Source organism: Aulonocara stuartgranti, assembly GCF_965226115.1.
Source record: "Aulonocara stuartgranti genome assembly, chromosome: 3".
Classification (NCBI taxonomy): domain Eukaryota; kingdom Metazoa; phylum Chordata; class Actinopteri; order Cichliformes; family Cichlidae; genus Aulonocara; species Aulonocara stuartgranti.
Window position 1 is genome coordinate 44603077 of NC_138941.1, and position 25310 is coordinate 44628386.

Sequence of the window (25310 nt, forward strand, 5' to 3'; positions counted from 1 at the left end):
ACAAAGATGTTTGGGTCCTTACTTAAAAAAGTAGCAGTTTTAAACACTTGCTATGTTGAGTTAGAGTATGTTGTTTCCTGTTCACCTTGATTGCAGCAGTACAGTTACAGGAAAAGGAAAAAAAATGGTCGCATGAACTTAATCCAGAGTAGTATAGGAAATGAGTTTCACTTAGATTTAAAAAATGTACACAACAACAGTGCAAACTGGATTAACTCAGAAAATCTGATTCTGAAAGGTATTTTATAAGACAATAAAGAACACTTGCTGGTGCTGGGTTCGACTTCCCAAAGGTGCTCTAATGGATTGTGATCTGATGACCGTGAAGGCCACTTGAGTACAGTAAACTGTTTGTGGTGTTCAATAAACCAGTTTGAGATGTTTTGAGCTTCGTGATGTGCTGAAAGCAACCACCAGAAGACAGTAACACTCTGATCATAAAGAGATAGAAATGGTCAGCAACAATATTTAGGTTTAGAAGACGCACACTTGCGATTAAGGGGCCCAAAGTGTGTGGAGGAAATTACATGACTATCACCAGCAGCCTAAACCACTAAGACATGGATCTGTGCTGTTTTGTTGCTGCCAAGTTCTGACCCTGCTATGCGAATGCTCCAGGAGAAACGTTCCCCACTTTTGTTGACCTATGTGATCTTGAACTTACAATGTAAAAGCGGCTTGAGGCAACTGTTGTTGTGATTTGGTTCTGTATAAATAAAATGTAATTAAATTAAATTGTAGCTTCAATTGTGATTTTGTACAATAAAACAAAAACAAATAGTCACATCACACTGGGAAACTGTTTAAATGGAAAATGCCTTGACTACATGTACTTTTCTTTTTGTTGCTGTTATCTTATTTTTTTTTCTTCTTCATTACTAGGTCAATATTCACTTATGACTAAGCTGAAACATAGAATTCAGGTCACAGCGGTGTTCAGTAATACCACTTTAATTCACTTCAAAGACGACAAAAACACAGAAACCTCCTTTTTGCAAATGTGCATGCCTCAAACAGTGCATTTCCAGATGCAAAAAACAGCTTGCGATACAGAAAATTTATCAGTAGTAAACAGAAAATAAGCATGAAAAGAAAACAACAGTCAAAGATAGCATGATTAGAACAGACTACAAAGAAATGGAGCTATTCATTGTTTGTTTTTGCAACCTAATTCTGTTACTCAAGCTGGGAAGCTGCGTATGAAGAAGACGTGTGAAACATCAGATAAATAGGCCAATTCTGTATCACAATGCAGAAAACTGACTGTTCTGTGACCTCATTTAGTGTAATTTGGACTATTGAAATTTTAATGTAGTTAGCATTTTAACTAAAATGTCAAGTTACTTTTGGATGTCTGTTTTTTATGTGTATTTTTAACATTTGAATGAAAGTTAAAGATTAAAATGTCATTAATCCCATTAAACTGAACTTAAATAGAAAACACATTTGAAATAGCGCCTGTCCACAATTGTGCAGGATTCTGCATAATATACAGTCATTAGAAATGGGAGACAAAACTCTCTGCAAACTGACTGAATTAGTTGGGTACAACAGTAAATTGACTTGAATATTTCATTGCATCTTTAGGCGGAGGTGGAGCACAGACATCTGGACCATATACAGATGCATTCTCTGTGATCTTAATTCCTTTGTTGAGTCATTTCTCTTGTACATGTTACGGCCTTAGCAGGGCCTGCTGTGATTTTGACCTGTATGGGTGTGTCCTACCATCACAAGTGGGGGCTCATCTGGGCCTCAGATCAATATGTTAAAAAGCATTACATTAAATTAGAATTAGTTTATACATGTGCAATGCCACAACATTTTTATTAGTCTTCTTGTGATGTTATTAAACAGAAAAGTTAGTGCATTCATATACTACAGTATACTTTGATATGACATGTATTAACACCTCAAAATATTTGCAAAAGCATACAAAAATATGTTAGTGTGCTTGTGCTGCCAGAGGGTGTTTGATTCAAACTAGCAAAAGGTAAATAATCACATCCATTGCCTACAAACATTTGTTTTTATTTGTGTGTCTGTGTATTTTAAATGAAGCAGTGTCACTGTGGTATTTGAAAATGCGTTTTCATGCACCTGAAATGCACTGGCTGCTACTTTATGGCAGCATTGATAAGCTTTCTGTTGAAACTGCTCAAGATACAAAATGATTACTTGGAAAACTAGTTTAGTGAGCTCAGATTCACATCTAATCTGAGCTCAACTCCACGTGTTTTGCTCTCGCATTTTCTCTCTTGACTCATTAGTTTCAATGATTCATTTTATGGTGTTAGGTTATGCAAGGACATTTTCAGATAGTGTAAATGGCAAATGGAAGGGTTCTTATATAGCACTTTTCTACTGTAACTGAGCACTCTAAGCTTAGATAGAAAGCACTTTACACAACTTGCCTCATACAAGCAACTTTTTTTCGATGGTTTTTCTATGCAAGTGCTTTCTAGCAAACATAAACACCCATTCATGGAGAGAACAATGTTTAGAGTTAACAGTTAGTATCTTGCACAAAGATATTTGGCATGCTGGATCAGCCAGAGATCGAACCACCAACCTTCTGATTACTTCTACCAGTTAAGCTAGCGCAAACCTGTGTCAGAATTTTAAAAAAACTGACAAAAGGCAAAAAAAAATATCTGATGGGCTTCAAGAGCCTTTATGGTTCATGGAAGGAATTAGTATCAAAATCTGCTTGACTTGACTAATGTGGTCCACACCTAACCTATTGTCTGCTTGCAAATGTAATCATTGTTGGATCAGTTTAAATTGTTCTACTGTGCAATAGTCTGTTATCAGACTCCTGAGTTTCAAGAGCAGATTTGCATGTAACACTCTGAACCACTACAGAGAATCAACTACTACTTAAAGATTTTATTGATGATTAACCACGTCTGGGCATGGCAGTGAACAAGCTGCCAGATCAGTATATGGGTAGGGCATAGCACCCAGGTTTTCCCAACATTGCTCTTTGGGGTTATAGCAATGCACCCACTTGGTATCCCTTGCTGTGTTTGCTGAAGACCCTCCTACTACATACAATTTACCATCAAGTACAGTTCCTCCTGGTGATAGATGAGCTCGAGGCAGAGTGGGAAACGAGGACCAGGAGTCCTGAGTAGGGTCATACAGCTCACACAAGAGCTGATCTCCAAAGCCTATCCAGAGAGGCTGTAGCCCTCCAGCTACTACCAACCGCCTTCCTAAAGCTAACATTGTATGGCCTGCACGTCCTGCTCCCACGCTCATGGGTGATCTGGGAAAACAGCCACGGGAGGGATGGTAGCGCCACATAGATGAGAGGCAATGGTGATGGGAGTCAGAACCACCAGAAATATAGATCTGCCCATCCAGAACAGCTGCAGCATGGCCACAAACAGCTGTGTCCAGAGGGTGAGCCAGCCTGCAGGACAACAACAGTCAAATGAAAAGGATTTTTTTTTTTTTTTGGGGGGGGGGGGGGGGGGGGGGGGGAGTTACTCCCATTAAGATAGACACAGAACTCTTAAACTAACCTTTTTATAGTGCTTCAAATACATTCTTCCTACAAGAGCTCAAGATATAAGATATCAATGAATATAAAAAAAGCCATAACTTAATGTATTCACCTCCAGGTGTTCTCCTCAGGACTGTAACATTCCACAGCATCGTGGTATTGATGGTCATTGCGATTTCCCCCAAGAGCAAAAACCTTCCCATCTAGGCACAGTGCGGAGAAGTAGTCCCGTTGATGCAACATATCAGGGAGCTGTTCCCATTTGCACTGTGTCAGGTCAAACCTAAGGGAAATGGGATTGTGCTTGTCAGTTAGGACTGAGCCAGCTGATACTAATTTGCACTAAGTGGCAGGATTGCTTTCTGATTGCCAGAGATGGAAAAAGTACAGATATTCTGTACTTAGAAATTAGATAGATACTAACTGCCACAGTCCTGGGTCAGTGACCCAGTGTTTTGAGTTTTGCATTCTTATTGAACTTCGATTTTGTCTCTGTCTCCCCTGTCAGCTGTATCCCCTTGTCAAGTCCGCATCTATGTGATATGTTTCCTGTTTTACTTTGTCTGTGTCTCATGTCAGTGGGTCTAGTTTGGCCTCCCCTGTTCTTGTTGTGTTTGATTACTCCCAGCTGTGTATTTTAGCCCTGTGTTTCACTCAGTGGGTGTCGTGTTGTCCCCTCATACTGTGTGTGTTTCCCTCCGTGCTCCTTGTCCCTAGTCTCTTGCCTCCAGGTTTCTTAGCGTTTAGTTTTAGTCTCTAATGTTGGTTTGTTTTTGGAGTTCTGTCCTGTAACTGCAATAAAGCAGCCTCTTTGAGTTTACTCCTCTGAGTGTCCTGCATTTTGGGTCCTACGTCCTGCTTGCCACAGCCGTTTCATGACACTAACAAATACGCCAGTAAAATTTGAAGTAATGAATCAACCTCTTTATTCTAGTAATAAAAGGGGGAACGTATAGGCTATGAAATGTACTCAAAGTAGGAAAATACAGCAAAAGTCATTTCTTATAGGAAAATTCTACCATCTGATTTTATGCAAAGGCAACTGAACCATATTAAAACTGTAATAAAATAATATTAGTACAAGAGAATGTAACTATTATTCAAATCTAAACTCAAATTAATGTACTCATGTTTAATCTGTAATGTATGACACCAGCAGAAAGAAAGTAAAAAAAATAACTATTTTTTCTGTTGCCTTCATTGTACATGTACTTTCCCTCCACACCTACACAGGAACATAGTACAATCATTACAATCAGGGGTAAAATTGAGATCTAGCATGTGGGGTAACCACAGTTTGCGGTGTAGTAGCTCAGCATGGGGAAAAGAATCGCAATACACAAGAGGTTTTAAGAGGACAACACACAAATTAAAAGGAAATTGGGGCGGGGCAAGACAGCAGTTTCACAAGATATCTTGACCTATTTCTATTTCCTATACTGACACTATACTGTATATTACCTTTATACAAGACTCTATAAAGCTGGTATAATGGTGTAATTCAGTGACTTAATCTAAGCATTATCAGTATAAATACAAATTAGTCTACTACACTTGATGTAACCTAATACCGACCAGCCCCTGTGCACCAATAAAAATAAAGTGAATTCATAATAAATTCCCCACATTGCTGGAAACTAACCCATTTACTGTGGACAACACCACCCAGTATTTTCATGCAACATTTGCATAACACAAAGTAACTATAGCTTAGTTTGTTTTGCAGGACATTTTGCAATATAAAAATACAAGATCTATTAAAGCAAATCTTCTATAGATCCAGTATGTGATTTGAAATTAATATTGCTTCAGTGTCCTTCTTTTCTGCATTGCCAGCTAAATGCTCTGAAGTATTGAAGCCACAACAACACACCTGCACTCCTTCCAGCCCACTTTGAGTTCCCAGCATAAATGCTGTTATACCACTGAACCTAAAGTAACCAGCCTGAGTAGAAAGTAAAGTTCCTCATTATTACACAACCTAATTTATGAAAATCTGTGGTTTCTTGCATGTATGGATCGGATGGCTTGTTATTGACATCTGGTGAGAATTTCATCTCAATGGTAACGTGTAAAATACTTATTTTACCCACTCTCATGGTGCTGCATATATTCCATAGAAATTTTGGTTCACTGTGACATGATAGCGATAGTACTGAGGTAGGCCGTGATGTTTAAACAATGCCCAAAGTGTGGAAAGAAATGTCAATCGTACCATTACACCACCCCTACTACCTGGCCAGCATGCAATGGACAATTAGGTCTGCAGAATGGATCATAGGCACCGATTTTCCCTCTATTCAGATCCTTTGAAGGTCCAGGGTTATATAATGGGCAGAAAACATCTTTGCAGAGCGCTCACATCCCTGAAGAACATTTATGCCCCTAGACTTCCCTCACTCTGATGAAATAATCCACTCATATCATGCAGTCATATGCATATTGCACTACTCAGTTTTGCACTATAGTTTGTGTAATTTCTAATTTCTAACTTGTTTTTTCCCCACTTTTTATCTCTCTCTCTCGCTTTAAACTTGGGCAATTAACAATGATTCTGATTCAATACAGATCTGCCCAGACAACTGGACCTCACTGGATATTTCCTTTTTTGGGGGGTCTTTTCTGTAAACTCTAGATGTGAATGTGCAGGAAAATCCCACAAGATCAGAAGGTTCTGAGAGTAAAAGACATGTAGTTGTAGTTACAGATTAAAAAGCTACATTTAACTAAATTTACACAGCAGTTACGCAAACATGCACACACATTTCTGCAATTCATTCAAGGAGGAAGTTGCATAATGTATCAGTTCAGGGTTTGTGTGAGTCCCTTTAAAAAAAAATCTCTTCTGCCAATGACTGTGCTGTTGATGAGCTCTGAACTCAAACAAAGCTGTTAATATCTTGACAGTTTATATATCAAGCACGTGTACAACGTACAAGAAGAACTCTTTTCCAAAATCAACCACAAACACCTCTGATGTCTGTATGACATCTGTGACCCACACAACACTAACCTCACTGCTGACTTGAGGATGTCCAGTGCTCCATAGTATTTGCGTCCTCCCAACACATACAGTTTGTTGTTCAAGAGACAGACACAGTGTCTGAATCGCGCAGGTTCAGGAAACTTTGCAAATGGTTTCCATTCTATGCTCCTTCTTAAACCGGGGCCACGGTGGAACTGTTGAGCAAACCACAGGGTCTGGCTGGGAACCCTCTTCATGAATTCATCATCAACAGTGTCCCCACCTACCAAAATCAGGACCTAAAGAAAAGTGGTAATATTGCTTAAACGGACATAGCTTTAATTGAATTCCAAACATCAGTGAAGTAAAAGAGTATCAACCTGGTTTTTGGTGCGAGGATGATATTTAGGCCCTCTGTAATCCCCTTCAATGAGACTTTGGAGGGCTACCAGTGTTTTCCTTGCACCAGGGCTCCTGAGTAAGATGCTGCAACTAAGGGCCTCCTGAAGTTCAGCATAGCTGAAGAGTGTGATCCGAACATGACGGAGCAGGCTGGACAGGCATTGGAGTCTCTCTTTAGGGTTGTCCTCCACCCAGCTCACTACTGCCTTGAACACCACAATCTAATTATAAAGAAGAGAAATGCTTTAGAAATATTATTTTACAAAATAAACAATAAATTGCATAAATAGCCTGTGATTACTACTCCAAGTGTCCTTAAGAAAGTCATGGAGAAAATCTATTCATTTTAAATTTGAGATAATAATTTATATTTTTTTCACATATACAAACGGAATATTTTCAGTTACAACTACTGAATGCTGCACTTTGGATGGTGTACAATTGTGAGCAATGTCACCTACACAACATTTTGTGAACACTACATTAGGCTAATTGTATTTTCTCTTCCATTTGTAAATACAAAGAATTAATATTTTAATGGTCAAACTTTGCAGTTATAAAGTATGTAAAGACCCCCAAAACAGCACTGAATACAAATGTGTCTTATTTCAATTTTTTGTTCTTTTATATAAGGCTGTTGAACTGTAAGCATAAGTAGCACATTAGTTGTGAAGCTAAAAGCCTATAAGCTGCTGCATGTTTCTGGTTCTGCCACAGGTTTCATCCTTTTAAAAAGACGTTTTTCTCCAAGCACTTGCTCAAAGTAGACCGTTTCATTGTTGTTATCTCCCTTTTGTTATTACTATAACAGGATCTTTACCTTACAGTATAAATTGCTTTGAAATGATTGTTACTGTGATTTTATGCTATAAAAATAAAAATGAAATGAATTACAAACCCATTGCATTGCACATGGATAACAGCTGTTATCCCTGGCATTACCTTGGGAACAGATAAAATGATTGAGAAATTTGAGAAAATTGAGAAAAAAAAGTTAGATATGATAGACGAAAGGAGGAACACGTGATGAGAAATTTAAGCTAAACACAAAAAGAATGACTGACCACCAGAAATAAAAATACTACCTCACTCTCTACAGACAAGGAGTCCTTCTTAAGAAGCTTGTCAAGGAGGTGAAAGGGAATATCCTTGAACTTTTCCCCATAAGAGACGCACTGGAAGTGGGCTGCAATATACTCCTCGGCTGCCTGCCCTAGCTGGACCAGCCCGTAGGTCTCAGCCAGGACCAGCACATCTAGACATGTGCTTTCATCCATTCTGTCCTGCAGGAACTCAATGCACAGCGACAGCGCCCCCTCCAGCTGGAACTGAAGCATGGCATCTGTAAGCTCCCAAATCCGACTCCAGTTCAGTCTGAGCTGACCGGTGTAGATGAAATAGAGCATGGATTCAATCACCCAAGACGACACACCTCGCAGGCACACCACTTCCTGGCAAGACTCCCGTAACCCTCCGCACAGCAATGCCCGGAAATAGTCCCCAGCTGCTGCTAACACCACACGATGTGCTGAGAAAAGTCAGGAGATGATAAAAAGTCACAGAGAAAGAGATGCGGATAAAGTAGAAAAAGACACAAGGTAAGAAAACGTTTCTAACTCCACCTAGTGTTACCATACTGGAAATGCATTTCCAGTTTACTTTCTCCTTCAAAACAACAGCGGGTGATCATTTTGTGTTTATGTCATGCTTTTTTTTTTGTCTTTAATTTTTCTTTTTACAGCAGCACATGTCTGGTCAGCATGTGTCACCAAGAAATTACACATTTTTAACATTTAAAAAAAATTCCTATATTAGTAAATGACATGATTTTGTGTATATATTTACTTTGTGTTGACATTATTGACATTCCATTTCTCTTACCTGCATAAACAACAGCTGACTGTCACACTATGAACTATTCTGGGAAAAGGATTCTAGGAAATCTATAAGTTTGTGGAGGAGCGTGTAGTACAGTCACCCTTTCTGTGAATGTGATTATCATGAGTAAAATAGTTGCACACCAGCTACAGTTGTGGTCAGAATTTTACACACATTCATCATGTACATAAATGTCATAGCAATTTAGGACTTTTATATGATTTATTTGAACTGTTCTTTTTCCAGGGTGGAACAATTGTGCAGCATGCGTCTTTAGTGACTCAAGGAAAAAAGAACTTGATGCACAAGTTTGAATTTATTTTAGATTTATTTTGGATATAATACAACAGTACAATATACTGTGTTGTATACTGTTCAGATATACATTTCAGAGTGTACAGATAATGCCACTGCTTTCAGAACAACTACACTGACTGACTACTACAGTTAATAGATTTTACATACAAAACATACATTCATCTTCATACACAATATACTTTTTGTACACATACAACACCCCATGTTATATGCTATAAAACAGTACGTTTGAGTAATGCTTTAAATGGAGTCTTGTAACCTAAAGCCCTGAGCTCAACCCTACTGAAAATAATTAAAGCCAGGTATCAAACCAACTAATTTGATTGAAGTCTACCACTTCTGTTGAGAAGAGTAGTCAAATATCCAAAAAGAATTAAGCCAGAAACATAAAAGAAAATCCAAAATCATTTAATTTAATTCATGACAGACATATGATATACAATGATTCCACTCTGGGAAAAGATCAGTTGAAAGAAATCATTAAAAACTCCCAAATTATCATGACATGCAAACCCATAATGAGTTCATGGAAACGTTTGACCACAATTGTATGAAATGTGACCAGATCTAAGAACAGTATTTGTTTCTCTTTTAGTGATCACAATAAAAATGAAGGGCAGTATGCATTTGCAGATCTGAAATAAATGCTTTGGGAATTTTCTTGTAACTATTTATTTAAAACAATCTAAATCTTTTCAAAGCACTATAATTGAAAACTGTTTAAAAGAAAAACTTTAATGCCAGTATGAACTTATGGAACTTAAGTTGAAAAGTAACATACTCTAGTTTCTGGGGATTTTCCTTTTCAGCATGTGACTAAAAGCAGTCCCAGCTCTAATTCTAATTCTAGATGTGTCATTGTTGGGTGTTAAGAGATTAAACCTTGTTCGGGTCATATTACCCTACATCATAATCTCAAAGGCTACACTGGTCAGCTAGTGGACATTCCTCATAGATTACTTATCATTTGTTACCACTGTAAAGTCATGTAAAGTCATATATGATCCCATATATGAGTGTTTGGGCCTCACCTGAATATTTCTCTCCAGTCTCTGCTTGTATTGTGACATCACATCCTTCTCCTCTCTTCCACATGTCTCTGATGATAGCCAAGCTCTTCTCTCTCTCTTTTGCAGCAGAAGTTTTGATCTTTGATATGCAACTTTCTTTCAGCCTCTCCATCTGGAGACATTGAGAAGCATTTAAAACCTCCTCAATTACCCGCTCTTTACTCAAGTCCATGGCCACATGTCCACAATATGCAAACTCCATGATAGCCCTTAACCCAACTGGTGTCAAACATTGTGCAATTTCTCCCACTCCAAGCCCTGGCATTTCTTTTGAACCTAAAAATGCATTTGGGGTTTGACTGATAGCTGCTAGAACAAGCCGGTGAGCTTGGAAGGATTTTCCTTGAACGATAAAGGTGCAGTCCAGGAGTAATTCTTCCTTGCAAAGGTTGTGTAAGTGAGTGAAGAGTCTGTCTGAGTGTGAAGAGAAGTTGTAAGAGATAAGATCAGAATTCTCTGAGAGACATGAAGAAAGGCCGTGAGGAGTTTCTTGAGCTTTAGAGTCGGGTATATGCTTTGGTGTTTGAAGAATAGTTTTTGAGCTTTCTTTTATGCCACTATTGTCCACATGTGTTGCACTTTCTCTTCCGCTTGCTCCACTTCCTCTCATAATGTCTTGCTGTGTGCACTGTCACCTTATAGACTTGCTTGTGTCAGAGCAGACCGCCAGATGTTTACATTCAACGTGCACTGTACAAAGAGAGAAAAGGCAGAACAGCGAGAGTCAGGATAAGTCAGTAATAAAGACACTAGAAAAGTGTGACTACTCTATTCCTGGAAATGCCACTGTACTTATTCACTTTAACATTAGACATGAATCAATTGTCCTCATGACCTCTGAAGTGTCTTTTACGCAAAGAAAACACAACCTAGCCTAAAAAAAAGTGTCAATATTGTCATCATGACAAACCTTTAAGTTCAGGAGGCCACTTATTAGCAATGCTGTAATACACGAATGTGTCAAGACACAAACATCTGTCTGTTGCACCTTTTCACAGAGTTCAACATGTTACAACTTACAGTTCATTTTGACAGTAAACGTCCTCGTAAGAACAATTTCCCACGAGATATTAGAAATACCAGCAGCATACGACTTATTGTAATTTTGTACTAAGACGAGTCTTGCTTGATTACAATTGGTTAATATCTTATTTTAGATTAAGACTCTGCATAGGCACCTACCTTGCTTTTCCTTTAGCAGTGTGGGTGGAACAAGTGACTTTGACCAGTGGCATTGTGAGCATGTGGGGCGCACAAGGCACTAGAGCAGGTTTAATTATAGCATGGCACTGACACTATAAAGACTACACTACAAGAAGTTTCCAGTACGCTCAGGAACTGCCTGCTTAAAAAAGTTCAACATGAAGTGAAGTATTTTGAAGTATTACATGAAGGGACTGAAGGTGAAAACGAAGACTGAGAAGACAGTATTGCCCAAATACCTTAAATAACAACAATAACACAGCCATTACTGCTGTGTCTAAAGTCTGACAAAGCATTAATGAGTATAAATAAAACACTCTCTCACTATGTCCAGCGTACGTTTTTTAAATTGTGTTCAAAGTAACATCAGGAAAATCTATTAACCCAAAAAACAATAATATTTGTTTCATTATGTGTTTAATTAATTCAGTTTTTAACATCCATGTTGAAAAGTTGTTACACAACAGAACGAGAGAGAAGAAGAGTTCCTGAAAACGTTTTTAGTGCAGTCATTGTGAAAGTTCCTTCCTGTGCATTATTGACACTGATAGCTGATGAAAAGCATGTAGGCTGAGTCACAGATCAGCTGTGTTACTCATCTTGAAACGTATTAACTTTGTTATGTTAGTTCTACAGTTATTATTTTAAATAACAGTTATTTATAACTTTTTTGCAAACAAAATTAAAATCAGGTTTTCAGCTCTTTGTTTTTGGAGATAAAGATTTTTATTGGAAATAAAAAAAATGTATTTCCTGTAGAAAATATCATTGGTAGGGTACTTTGTTACCTAATGTTTTTGCTTTTTTAAAATTCTCTCTTTTTTTCTCTACTTCTGATCAGATAAAAGCCAGAAGATCATTCAAAAAGTATTCTATGACACATATTTCCATTTTAAAAATATTTTCATCTTTAGTTGCTTCAGCAGAACTCAATTACTCTCCTGTTACTCCACACTCTGCTTCTGCCTGAAACTCAGGTTTCTTATGCTGTATAGCCAAGTGTTTTCTAAGAGCACAGGTACTAGAACCTGATATTGAAAATGGATAACAGTAGAGGTTAAGGTATTGGAAAAACAAATATTATTATAATAACAACAATCTGTTAATTTTTATCCAAAGCCCAATATAATAACTTATTTGTGTTTCAGATAACACAACTCAGATAAACATTTATTGTGTGTGTGTGTGTGTGTGTGTGTGTGTGTGTGTGTGTGTGTGTGTGTGTGTAGGCAAGAAAATTAGTGTATGTGTGTGAGTTTTTGCCTGAAAGGAGGGGGATGAGGTAAATGGGAGGGGATGTCACCTACCTCACTGACAGTATAAATTCCAATTATTTCACTGTGAAATGAACAAAGGCTGATTTTCCCTCTTCATTCAACAAGCAAAGAAAGGCACTGTAAGTACTGCTTTTGGTTTAACATTTTCTATAAAAGGAGCTAAAATTTTTTGGATGTAAAAGTTATTATGTCAAAGGTTTAACAACATGTAATATTTATACTAATGTGTACTTTTGTGAGTTTTAATACTAAACTAAACATCATTGAAAACAACTATTTTCTCCTTTGACACATCAGTCGAAATGATTTCTGCACATATGATCTGTAATTTACATGATACTTTTACCAGTACTTCATTGTAATATATTGTAGCTAGTATAGTATTTCAACCACATTTGAGAATATATTTATATGGGAAATTAATTCCAATAATAATGACAAAATACTAACACGAGTTAAGAATATTCTGCTTTGGTGAAGGTTATTTCTTATCCAGGTTCATGTCCTTTAGAAATAAGACATTAGCACACACTGATGTTGCATTGATAACTCAACTATTATGAGAGTAATTACTCAAATGAGCTTCTTTTGTAAGGGTGAATCATTATCCGTACTCACCCACTGCACAAAATTACATCTAATCCTGCTGAATTTTTCTTACAAGCTTTTTATATTCACAATAAGATAACTTTAATTTCTCAGTTTTCAGTATTTTCATTAAGATGTTGGTTCAGTGATAAATAAAATGACTATAGCATGTGTTGCTTTTTCTACCAAAACGACAGAGAATTAATACTTTATTCTACCCTGCATGCCATATATGCCTAGAATATGACAATTGGTACAAAGTGCTAAGCTGAAAAGGTTAATTTAGTTTTTCAATTTTCTTTATTGAACACAAAGCTAAAGATAAAATCAAATGATTCAAATATAAATGTTGATAATATTTGGTACAAAAGAATATTATCAATTATAAACTCATATTTTGAGTGTCTGTTGAAAAATAGAAAACAGAAAATCACACACAAATCTTGTTAACAAATATGAATCAGCACTTCTAACTGCTCTCCATATTGTTCCAAAGGATTTAATTGGTCTTTTAATGGGGCAGTTCATATCCAAAAGTCCCATAGTGGGTCAAGGTACTCGCCACCATGTCCAGTTCTCAGTTGGTGAAGAAGGGCCACCCAGGTACTCTTCACACCATTTTGAGACCAACAACAGAAGAGAAGGTGCTAGCCACCAAATTCCTCCAGCGATCATTATCTCAGAGGAGGGTTCAAGGTTTGTGTTATCAACTTGTGTCTATTTTTATTTTCCACCCCAGCATAATTTCCTCATCATTCCACTCAGCTGTTTGAAAAAAATGGAACTTGCAAAATAATAATAATAATAATAATAAAAAAAAAAGATTTTCAGGAAGGAAGGAATTATTAGAATCGAATGTCCATTAAAGGAACTAAAGCCTACCATCATAGATATGTTTTCCGCATTTACTAATCTTTGCTATAGTTTCTCAGTTCACATGTTTTTCCCTCTAACAGTACATCAGAGCAGCGGGACTCAAGAATAGAGCTGCGGAGATCTTCCTTCTATAGCACCATAGACCTGCTGCCACAGCTGGAGCACTATGCCAGCACGCTGCCACACCAGCAGGCAAGGAGCAGACCTTCCCTGGAGGTTCTCCGCAAAGCATTCGATGTGAGTTTTCCACTTCTGGGAGCATTTTCTCATTGCTGCTGTCTTTTAAGAATTGCATATTGACAGTAACACCACCTAGGGGAATTAACCCCACTAGGAAATGAAATGTTTGGCCTCTACAAACAGTGAAATGATTCTCACAGGTCTGAAAAACACAGTAGGCAAGGGATATCATTTTACGGTAAAGTTGTTAATGCAAAACCTTATTTATTTATTTATTTTGTGACGATTATTAATGAGAAATAAGCGAAACTTTTAACAAAACTGGACATGCACGTTCAACAGGGCTTTGGACTAAGCCCTGCCTCTGAGGCAAGTTAGTAAAGAATTGCTATAGTGTTTACCAGTCCTGCAGCCAGGGATTGAACATCAACCTTTCCAATTAGCAGATGACCTGCTGGGTCGGCAACCCTGCGTCCAAGGGTGCCCTGGTGTCATGTGCAGTTTTCTACATCCTTATGCTTTAACATCGTGTTCATTATTCCAGTGGAACAATAGATGCCCGAGGTGGGGCACCATCCAACATTCTGCTCAGTAAAAACTGGGCTTTCTGAACTGTTCAGCGTATAATCACAAGCGATGTGATAATACAGTTAAAAAATCAATCATCAACCCTGCAACGTAGGGTGTCCTAATGACATGTGCATGCATGAACACCTTTATGGGTGACATAACAATAACAGCAACAGAACATCACTTGGAGTCAGATCAGGCAATCTGTTCTTCCCAATCATGGCACTTCAGGCCCCCCTTTCATTAACAATGTAAGCGTACAAGCCTCCCAGTAGAACAATGGAGTAGAACACCCTTCAGCATCTCACCAGTGAATGCTGAGACTGTCCTTCACCACATAAGCATAAATGACAGCTAGCAGCTATGGAGAAACAACTCCCACTGTCCACTGGGAAAAGCCCCAACTTACAAGCAGCGCACCAGGGTGTACCTACCCCTGCCTGCCGTATATTACTGAGGCAACTACAGATTGGAACAGAGTTCAGCCCCACTCCACCAGAGTGGCACCAGAGTCCAAGATGTACATTGAGGTGAGTCTGAATATGTCTAGCCAGTATCTCTCAACCTCACACGCTACCTCAGACTCTTTACCCATTTAGGAGGCGATGTTCCATGTCCCATGAGCCAGCCTTAATAGGAATCAGAATACCAGGGCCTCTGCCCTCAACTTCTGGTTGATACACAATGTACTATTTTCTATACTATTTTCAGGAAGTGGAGGGAGGAAACACCAACACAGATCCAGGAGCTTGTGAGATTTCGGCCACAGATGCTGGAAGTGAAGAGGCTCAAGGTTCTGAGGAGAAAGCTCCTGCTAGATTTGGCTGGGTTGTTGGAGTTATGGTAAGTAAAACTTCTGGGTCTTTGCATCCACTGGTCCTATAGAACAGCGGTCCCCAACCCCCGGGCCTCGGACCGGTACCGGTCCGTGTGTCGTTTGGTACCGGGCCGCGAGAATTGAGGCGCAGGTCTGAAATGTATGGTTTTCAGGGTTTTTATCGGTTTTCAGCGTTATTTTGTTATCGTTTTTATCGTTAACTCGGTTTTCCTGGGTCTTTTCACGTGTGTTATGAATAAATCTTCTTTTTTTCGGTACCGGTACTAGTTTTATTTTGTTGTATTTATCCGCGACACCTTAGAGGCTGGTCCGTAAAAGTATTGTCGGGCATAAACCGGTCCGTGGCGCAAAAAAGGTTGGGGACCGCTGCGATAGAAAGTTTAAAAATACACAAAATAATTGATCTTGATCACTCTTAAGATCTGTTAATTAAAAACATATTACTTTCATTTTGGTCACAGGTTCGTTGTATGCTTAATATTTGGGGAGTAATCCTGTTCCTCCGCCTGTCCTGGATCACTTCTCAGGCAGGCATTTGTGAGTAATCAGTTCATTTGCTCCTCCATTTGTTCAGTTCTTTTGCTTTTGCTTTCATTTTCTTGTAAAACTTCCCCACGCCTGTTCATATAGTCTTATCTCTGGGTCATGTTGATTTAGTTAGTTTCTTAATCATATCAATATGAGCACATTGTTCGTAGAGTTTTATCATAGGAAAGCGTGAAAGTTTGAAAAGAAGGGAAAAAAATGATATCTAAATATTGACAAATGAAGTCAAGTATAGTAACTTCACCAGGAAATGAAAATATGGGATTGGGAGAAATGCTAGTTTCCTTGTTTGAAAAGTGAGCTGTTTTTTAAAGTGCTGACTATGTGTGAGTCTGCTTGTTTTTTTTAGCACACAGTTACTACATTTATTCACTGGGATGAATAAATGTAAGTAAAGTAATTTTTAAATTGCTGAATTTTAAAGGCAGCATAGAGGGTCTATTATATCGCTGAGTATTAAAGTACATATTCTAAAATATATACACTCAGATATGGATTTGCATGTAAGGTAAATTTTTATGCATGGGCAAAGGAAAGTTCTAGAAACAAGTTCCTTTCTGGATGAAGGATGTAAACCTGATTTGTTCATAACTGAAAATTTATGATTGTGTGATTTTAATGAGTCCTAACTTTATTCTTCTTATGTTAGTGTTGACCTGGCTTATTATCCTGATATCTGTGACAGTGACCTCAGTAACTGCCCTCTCCATCTCTGCCATTGCCACTAATGGGAGGGTGATCTCAGGTTAGTCACTCTTCAAAGTAGGAAGTCAGACAAATAAACCTTATATACAGTTTGAATCTGAAAATATGAGAATACTTGGGACACCTTTAAAAATGGTTGGGCCTTTTAAGACTGGAAATCTGCAGCTGAGCTCAGAATTGTAATTTTTCAAATGTGTATGTAGGATCTAGCCTTGTATTTAGGATATATTCTAACAATCTTGTTTGTCTGAAATAATCTGCAGGTGGGGCATATTTCATGATCTCCCGCACTCTGGGTCCAGAAATTGGAGGACCAATTGGGGTGGTTTTTTCCTTTGCCAATGCTTTGGCTTGTGCACTCAATACTGTTGGTTTTGCAGAGGTGGCCTGTGATCTAATGCAGGTAAAATGTATTGAAAGTGCTTTGTGGTATTAAATGGATGGTAGATTTGTTTTTGTAATAGAAGATGACATATTATATATAATGTAAATAATATTTCATACTAAAATGCTATGCAACAGAACCTAAATTTGGTTAATTGATGTAGGAGTTTGGTGTTGTCATGGTTGATTCAATCAACGATGTCCGTATTGTGGGCGTGATCACTGTTACGGTTCTTCTGCTGATTTCATTGGCTGGAATGGAGTGGGAGTCTAAGGTGAGCACATTTTGATATTCAACATGACAGTTGTACTTGGACAAAGTTTTGTCTCTTAACAACTTCTCTTCCTTTTTGATTTCTTTATTTGTCTTTTTCTCTCAGACCCAGATTTTGTTCTTCTTAGTTCTTCTGGTTTCATTATCCAACTACTTTGTGGGCACATTTATTCCTCCCAATATAGAAAAGCAGGCACAGGGTATCTTTGGATACCGCAGTAAGTTTAGGTTTCTCTCAACAATCTATAGTCTTAAAAACCACATCGAATAATTGATTTGTTTGTTTCTTCCATCTTTCTTTCCTTCTTTCATAACTACCTAATATTGTACCTGGCATGTTTTCCAGCTGAGATCTTCTTAGAAAACCTGACACCAAACTGGAGAGGAAATGAAGCCAACTTTTTCCAGATGTTTGCCATTTTCTTTCCCTCTGCTATTGGCATCCTGTCTGGTGCCAACATCTCTGGAGACCTTAAAGTATGAGGGACATAAAAGAGAAATGCTCCTTAAAGGAAATATATGAATGCATCGTTTCATAATGTTTTATATTAATTGTATTTCCTATCTCAGGACCCTGCTACTGCTATCCCCAAAGGCACCCTCATGGCTATTTTTTGGACTACTATCAGCTATTTAATGATCTCTGTCACAGTCGGTAAGTTACCCAGTACATACATATTTGATCTAAATAGGTATAAATAATTTAATTAATACAAGACAGAGGCTGAAGGTGTTTAACCTGGCACTCTATAAGTTATAAAGCTGGGGACTTGTTATCTGAAACAGGTTTCCGGTAATAGCACAAACTGAGATCAATACAGCCTTTTTGGGAGTAAATAAATTTTCATGGTTATCCATGAAAATTACATTAAAATCTGTACTTTTCCTCTAGCGTCATGTGTAGTGAGAGACGCTTCTGGAAATATGACTGATATCCTGACCGGAAATCTCACTGATGGTTGTGTGGGGCTTGGATGTAAAATGGGCTGGAACTTCACAGATTGTACACAGCAGAAGAATTGCGAATATGGTCTGGCCAACAATTCAAAGGTACTAGTTCATTCAGTTAGCCACATTTTTTTCTCCTTTTTGTTATTGGGAAGAAAGATACTAAACCAAACAAAAGCACATTTTTGGTTAAATCTTTAACTCTTTGTCAATATTCCTGCTATATTCATTGTATTTAAAACTTTATTCTGGTTTGTCTCATACTTAATGGTGACTCAAACCAGGTCTTGGGCCAGGTTTCTGGTTTCTACTACCTCATCACTGCTGGGGTATTTGCAGCCAGCTTGTCCTCTGCTCTTGGATTTCTTGTCTCTGCCCCTAAAGTCTTTCAGGTGAGAAATTAACTTTTTTCCTATTGCATTCATTATGCATTCATTTGCACTTTTATTGATGAACAAAAGATGAATCCATTATTATAATTTCAATGTACCTAATATTGCTGTATTAGAGACCAGTTTACCTGGACTTTACAAACAAAACAGCTCTCTTTTTGACACAATAATGGGCACATTTTGAATCTGCTAATGATTTAGTTATAATTAATGATTTTTAAAGTCACCTGCAGTATAAAGAAAACGATTAATAAGGTAAACTAAAGCGGAACAAGCAAACAGCATGATCTCATATAGCTTTAAAATCATCGCTCAAGTGTATTCACGTTTTAAAGGAGCAAAAACATGGAGGACAGTTTAAAAGTCAGCTATCATCTTATAGCTCAAATGTTTGATTAATGAAAGTTTGTATAAACATAGTAAAGTCTCACTTTTTTGTTTATGTTTTATGTTCTCTCTATCAGTGCCTGTGCAAAGACAACTTATACCCATACATTGGGTTCTTTGCAAAGGGTTATGGGAAAAATGATGAGCCGCTCCGGGCTTATGTGCTATGCTACATCATTGCTGTGGCCTTCATTCTCATTGGTGGGTGTGATCAACATGGCTAACACATTTTCACCTCTTACTAATGTTGTGATTCCCATATAAAATGTCTTATCAGCTCTAAATTTGTAGTGTGATTTTAAATACTCTCTCATCTGTGTCATTACAGCGGAGCTGAACACCATTGCAGCTCTGATCTCCAACTTCTTCCTGTGTTCCTACAGCCTTATAAACTTTAGCTGCTTTCATGCTTCAATCACCAACTCCCCGGGTGAGTAACATATTCAGTAATTAAGCTATACTCAATATTAAACACGTTCACATTAAACCATTAGTTTTGGTATTTTCTAAGGTTTAGTACATTTTGTTCAGTCACACTAATAAGAGAGTTTGCTACTCTATAAAAGCATGTGACAGCCAGATTTTCCACAGTTTAGCATGCGCACAAATGCCCACATACACAACCACCACTCACCAGTTTATTCCTGCTTGGCCCCAAAATTAAACAGTCCCCCATTATGAGGTCGGAAGAAAAAACAAATTGTTTATATGCAGCTTAGTGTGGAAAAGAGGTCATCCATCTGACTTCAGTGAAAACTCATATTGCTCCTACAACCAGTGATGGTAAGACAAGGTTTTATGTAACACTCAAATCACTTCTACCAAAATTGTATCTATCATACCAAGTTATATTGGAGAAATCTCCGTACACAGAGGTCCACATAGATCTAACCCGCTGTGAGATTAAGTGCATGACAGTTCTCTAGTTAAAGTTTTGGCAAGAGAGTCAATGTGTTTCTATTTTGACAAAATCAACTACGTACAATTCAAAGCTCTATAACATTTAACAGCAGGTTGCTGGTAATGCCTAAAAAACAAACACAAGAAATCATACATAATGTAAATGTAGGCCATAATGGGTGGACATTGGGATCAGAGTTCTGGCCATGTAGCATTACAAAGTCTGCCCTGTGCCACTTCATAATCCTTTTCTCACCGACTCCTCCTGTAGGTTGGAGGCCCTCATTTCACTACTACAGTAAATGGACGGCTCTGTTTGGCGCAGTGATATCTGTGGTTCTGATGTTCCTGTTTACCTGGTGGGCTGCTCTAATCACCTTCTGTATAATCTTCTTTTTGTTTGGATACATCAACTACAATAAACCAAGTGAGTCAAAAACCATACGTTTTTGAGCATAAGTTGGAACTGAGCAGTACTTTGGTTAGAATAACATGCCTCAGATTCATAAATAGAACAGAATGCATCAACGTGTACTTTACACTTCTTTTGTTGTTTTTTGCATTTCTCATGTAAGTGTCTTTTGAAATCAACAGAGGTAAATTGGGGTTCGTCAGTCCAGGCAGGCACATACAACATGGCTTTGTCATACTCTGTCTCACTTACTGGTGTGGAGGATCACGTCAAGAATTTTAGGTGAGTGATCTAAAATTTCAGTTTAACAGGTCAAAGCTTTTCATGAAACATGCACGAGTGCTAAAGTCTATAAGTGTACTCGTTAATGCTCTTTTCTAATAGTATTAATAGATTTTAGTTTTGAATTTATATTTACTGGATTTCATCCGGGAGCTTCCTCTTTGATCCCTAATGTCTTTTTTTTAGACCACAGTGTCTAGTCCTCACTGGACCTCCAAACCAGCGACCTGCACTGGTGGATTTTGTTGGCTCATTCACAAAACATATAAGTCTTATGATCTGTGGCGATATTATCATGGTGAGACATCCGCTCAGCTTTTTCTACAAGAAAACAAAATAAATTATTAGCATCATTGTGGCAAAATAGCCACACCAAACACTTTTTATAGTTATCCTTTGTTGTAATTGGATATGTGAGTTCCTGAGTTCCTTTTCCAGGAGCCTGAGAGGCAGACACGACCACAAGATGCTACAGATCAGCTAGTTAAATGGATGAACAAGAGGAAAGTGCGTTCGTTTTATACTCCATTTACAGCTGAGAGCCTCAGAACTGGAGCTCGATACTTAATGCAGGTATCTAGTTAATATTGTTGTGGTGTAATGTGACTTTAAATGCCCCGAAAGTTACCAACAAATTATTAATATTACTATTAGCATGTTTCTGCCATTAGAACTAGTTTGTATACTTACCTGTAGGATGGATTTTATGCTTTTTGTTCAAAGGCTTCTGGTCTTGGCAAGCTGAAGCCCAACACTCTGGTCCTTGGCTTCAAGTCAAACTGGAGGGAGAGTTCACCTGAAAGCATTGAAGATTACATTAACACCATATAGTAAGATGGTCCTTTAATGGTGCATTTAATAGATATGAAAAAAATCATGTATTTTATAGTATTGCTATTTTATTTATTTTATATTATGTGTGTATTTTTACTGTCTTTGTAAGGCAGTGTAAAAAAATAGTATTTATAAAATAGCCTAAAGAATAGTTGCAAAAGAACAAAGTCTTCTCAACTTACTCATCTTCTCTTGCTTTTCTTCAGTGATACATTTGACGCCAACTTCTGTTTGTGTATCTTGAGGATGATGGACGGGCTGGACATCTCTGACCAGTTTGATTGTGAAGGTCTGATGAGTATAAATAAGTAGAACATTCTCTAAGTGCTTAACAGCAACATGATACATTTGTGGCAGCGGTTGACAACATATTTTTCTTTTTTTTTTTTTTAGTAAACCAGGGCTTTGAGCTTGATGAATCTGCTGAAAATTATGACCATCAGTCTACAGACAGGGAATCGGGTAAGAGCTAATTGTGTGCATAGGTACATATTAGATTACTGTACCAAGTCACGTTAAATTTCAAGTCAGAATCTGTAAATCATAACTACTGTGAACTAAAGTACGGGAAGGGATTTTTCTTAGAACTGAAAAGGATATCGGATTTAAATAAGATTTCCACTCTGTAATTTCAAAATCTAATAAAGTGAGTGGTCTATTTATGATTACATTTCTTAAAGTTCAAGATTAAAGTTTTAAATTGATTTAATTTGACTAAAGTACCTCTAATGGATTGTTCCCTTCCTAAATTGATATGCACTGCAATGGTGCTTAGGATAATATGTGAGAGGATGAGGACAGTGAACAAGAAATCATGATTGCACTGGCACACCTTAGATTGCATTATAACTTTCTAATTATTAAGTCAGTAATCACTGCCCACACATAACACACGCTTTCTCTTGTGTTTGCAGCTGATGACGTGTCCGACAACAGCAACAGTGATCAAATCAAAACAGTGTTTCAGAACACCCAGGGGAAAAAGTCTATCGATGTCTACTGGATAGCAGATGATGGAGGTGAGCCCACAGAAGTGCTTTTCTTTCTTTTTTCCCCCCTGTCCTGCCCGGCAGTGTAGCAATAAATAAACAAACAAACAACGAAAAAAGTTAGAGGAGCCTCTTCGGTTTATTCTTCTAATAAATAAACAAAAAAATAAATAAATTTGAGTTGGCCTGGTTTTCTTAGCTGCTGTCATGTTCTTCTTCTATTTTCAGGACTGACTTTACTGGTACCTTACCTGATCACCAGGAGAAAGCATTGGCGTAACTGTAAGATCAGGGTTTTCATCGTCGGAGATGAACAAAACATGGACGAAGGCCGTAATGAGTAGGTTTACTCTGTTTTGCCCGGGGGGAAAGTGTTGGCTTTTGCATTGGCAAAATTTGTGGTTATCAAGATGAATTCAGAATTACTCTTTTCCTCTAAGAACTGAAAATGTTCAGTTTGAAGATTTTACAATAGACAACAAATTTGGAATTATTTATTTATTGTTTTTTCAAAAAGAAAAAATTAAATGTAGGTTTTCATGCAGTTTGATATGTCTTTGTTTGGATGTAATTCTTTCAGACCCTTTGGTGTTTATGGACATACTAGGAAAGGGTGCTTTATGATTTCTGGAACTTGAGAACTTGTGGACTGTTGTGTGTTTCAGAATGATGGCTCTGCTGAAGCGCTTTCGTCTACATTTCAGTGACGTTATTGTCATGACAGACAGTGAGAAGCGCCCTCAAGCCAAGAAGTATGTTGGAAAAAAGTTGCAATTACCACCACAAGGCACACCTATGTGAACGTGTTTTTCTTCATAGCAGTTGTGTTTTGCTTTGCAGCATGACTAGGTTTGTGGACAGTGTCGCCCCCTTCAGGCTGCATGATGAACAGCAGACAGGCGTCACAGATCAGGAGCTAAGACAGAGAGAACCATGGAAAATATCTGATAAAGAGTTTGAGGCCTTCAAACAAAAGGTGTGTGTGTGTGTGTGCGTGTGTGTGTGTGTGTGTGTGTGTGTGTGTGTGTGTGTGTGTGTGTGTGTGCGTGTGTGCGTGAGTGTTTGTGTGTGAGTGTATCATTGACTTCCAAAAGGTCCAGAGCAAAACACTTTAAATATATCTATGCCTCATGATTGTGTAATATCCCCACATTATGTGACACTAAGTCAGTTTCCTACTTGTATTTCCTTTATTTACAGTCTGAGAGAAAAGTACGGCTTAATGAAATCATCCGCAGGAATTCACAACATACTGCCCTTGTGCTTGTGTGAGTACACGGTTTATATCGCAATTCATATTTAATAGAAATCAAAGTTAGTTAGGATCTCCCATTTCCCTCATAGTCCCCATATTTATATGTACACAGTTTACTAAAATCATCATGCGTTAGGATTTAACTAATACTGCACTGAAAATATAAATCTATTACTATCCTGCTACCCATCATGTAGCAGACTTTGTTCTTGTTTTACTGTCCCTGCTTATGTAATTGTTATTTAATGATTTTTTTTCTTCCCCACGTAGGAGTCTTCCTGTGCCACACAGTGACTGCCCCAGTGCTCTTTACATGGCCTGGCTGGATACTCTCACCTGTGGCCTTCATTGCCCTGCAGTGCTCATACGAGGAAACCAGCAAAATGTCCTTACTTTCTACTGCCAGTAAATTGTATTTTATTGTGAGACAGTCATGGAGGACTATTTTTATTTTTAGGAGTCACAAAACTAAAAAATTCAAGCCTTAGAAGTGAACAATAATTAAAAAAAAAAAAAAAACAAGACAGAGAGAGTGCAATATTTGCCAAATTAGGGTTTAACAAATCTGGTGAATAATAAGGAGACAAATCGTAAAATTAAGATAGACACATGTTACATGAATGATTCTGAGAAGGTCATTGTAAGTACTCTCCCCTAATACAAGTGAATATCACCGTATCTCAACCCAAGCAAGAACATTTTGGAAGCCACCACTTTTATCAAACTGCTAAAGGAGGTGACATCTTTTAGAAAAATTATGTCCATCCCATCAGGAGAGTCCCAAAGGCTTGGAACATCAAAGGTCTTCTGGTAACAAAGAAATGAATCCAAGATCTTGATAATGTTTAACTGAACATATATTTGAAACAAAACTGTCTTGTTTTAGCAAGCTAGTTACTAAGTCATTTGTGAAAAATGTAGTATGAAGTATAAAACAACTGCTGACAATTTTAGTGAGTAACAAGAGAAAGTAGCATCCAGTGCTAATGTAAATTAAACAGAGAAGAATATTAGACTTAGTGGATTCTTTTACAGTCCACCACTGATGGGTAGGGAAACTTTTTGCTCTTTATGGTTAAACTTGTACTACATAACCACCAACTTTGTTGTTAACACACGATAATGTAACCATGTTTGAAAACTGAGACACAAATTGTTGATTTGAAAGTGATAATTTAAGTAAATGTAAATTAGTAATACATTTAGACTTTACATTGTATTCACTATATTTGTCAATATCTTTTACATTTATATTTGTTTGCTTAATCTGTGATGTGTTTTGTAGAATATTAAATTATGTATAAACTCTTCTAAGATGAGTTATTC

General features: G+C 37.6%; 2 protein-coding genes across 4 annotated transcripts; one reads left to right on the plus strand and one right to left on the minus strand.

Moving 5' to 3' along the window:
* Positions 1–1422: 1422 nt before the first annotated feature.
* On the minus strand, positions 1423–10796 carry LOC309701973 (kelch-like protein 33). Its single transcript, XM_082526326.1, has 6 exons — positions 10106–10796; positions 7964–8406; positions 6857–7099; positions 6525–6775; positions 3624–3794; positions 1423–3418 (listed from the first exon to the last, which is right to left on the minus strand). Exons 1-6 carry the CDS (start codon positions 10752–10754, stop codon positions 2890–2892), a joined length of 2286 nt encoding a protein of 761 aa, XP_082382452.1. The 5' UTR covers positions 10755–10796; the 3' UTR covers positions 1423–2889.
* slc12a10.1 (solute carrier family 12 member 10, tandem duplicate 1) lies at positions 8325–25143 on the plus strand. 3 transcript variants are annotated; one of them, XM_082526298.1, is made up of 28 exons: positions 8389–8476; positions 13709–13908; positions 14169–14325; positions 15550–15681; positions 16138–16213; positions 16872–16967; positions 17191–17330; positions 17476–17586; positions 17692–17803; positions 17932–18062; positions 18156–18240; positions 18478–18635; positions 18818–18925; positions 19390–19513; positions 19641–19742; positions 20484–20639; positions 20807–20906; positions 21093–21204; positions 21345–21479; positions 21630–21736; positions 21947–22029; positions 22134–22202; positions 22655–22759; positions 22958–23069; positions 23395–23481; positions 23570–23705; positions 23930–23997; positions 24255–25143. In XM_082526298.1, the coding sequence occupies exons 2-28, from the start codon at positions 13727–13729 to the stop codon at positions 24391–24393; spliced, it is 3123 nt and encodes a 1040-aa protein (XP_082382424.1). In that variant the 5' UTR covers positions 8389–8476; positions 13709–13726; the 3' UTR covers positions 24394–25143. The 3 variants fall into 3 exon arrangements, with proteins under 3 accessions (XP_082382426.1, XP_082382424.1, XP_082382425.1); XM_082526299.1 differs by having other exon boundaries at positions 18586–18635; XM_082526300.1 differs by lacking the exon at positions 13709–13908 and having other exon boundaries at positions 8325–8476.
* Positions 25144–25310: the final 167 nt, after the last annotated feature.

What these genes read in the sequence shown, in the direction of transcription:
- LOC309701973 (XM_082526326.1), bottom strand. Translation starts at nt 10,754, where the DNA reads ATGAGAGGAAGTGGAGCAAGCGGAAGAGAAAGTGCAACACATGTGGAC. An exon ending in GACTGGAGAGAAATATTCAG is followed by an intron (nt 8,407 to 10,105) that starts GTGAGGCCCAAA and finishes GACTTTTCTCAG; the next exon opens with CACATCGTGTGGTGTTAGCA. An exon ending in ATCCTCAAGTCAGCAGTGAG is followed by an intron (nt 3,795 to 6,524) that starts GTTAGTGTTGTG and finishes CATTTCCCTTAG; the next exon opens with GTTTGACCTGACACAGTGCA.
- slc12a10.1 (XM_082526298.1), top strand. Translation starts at nt 13,727, where the DNA reads ATGGGGCAGTTCATATCCAAAAGTCCCATAGTGGGTCAAGGTACTCGC. An exon ending in TAATGGGAGGGTGATCTCAG is followed by an intron (nt 16,968 to 17,190) that starts GTTAGTCACTCT and finishes AATAATCTGCAG; the next exon opens with GTGGGGCATATTTCATGATC. An exon ending in ATGGACGAAGGCCGTAATGA is followed by an intron (nt 23,070 to 23,394) that starts GTAGGTTTACTC and finishes TGTGTGTTTCAG; the next exon opens with AATGATGGCTCTGCTGAAGC.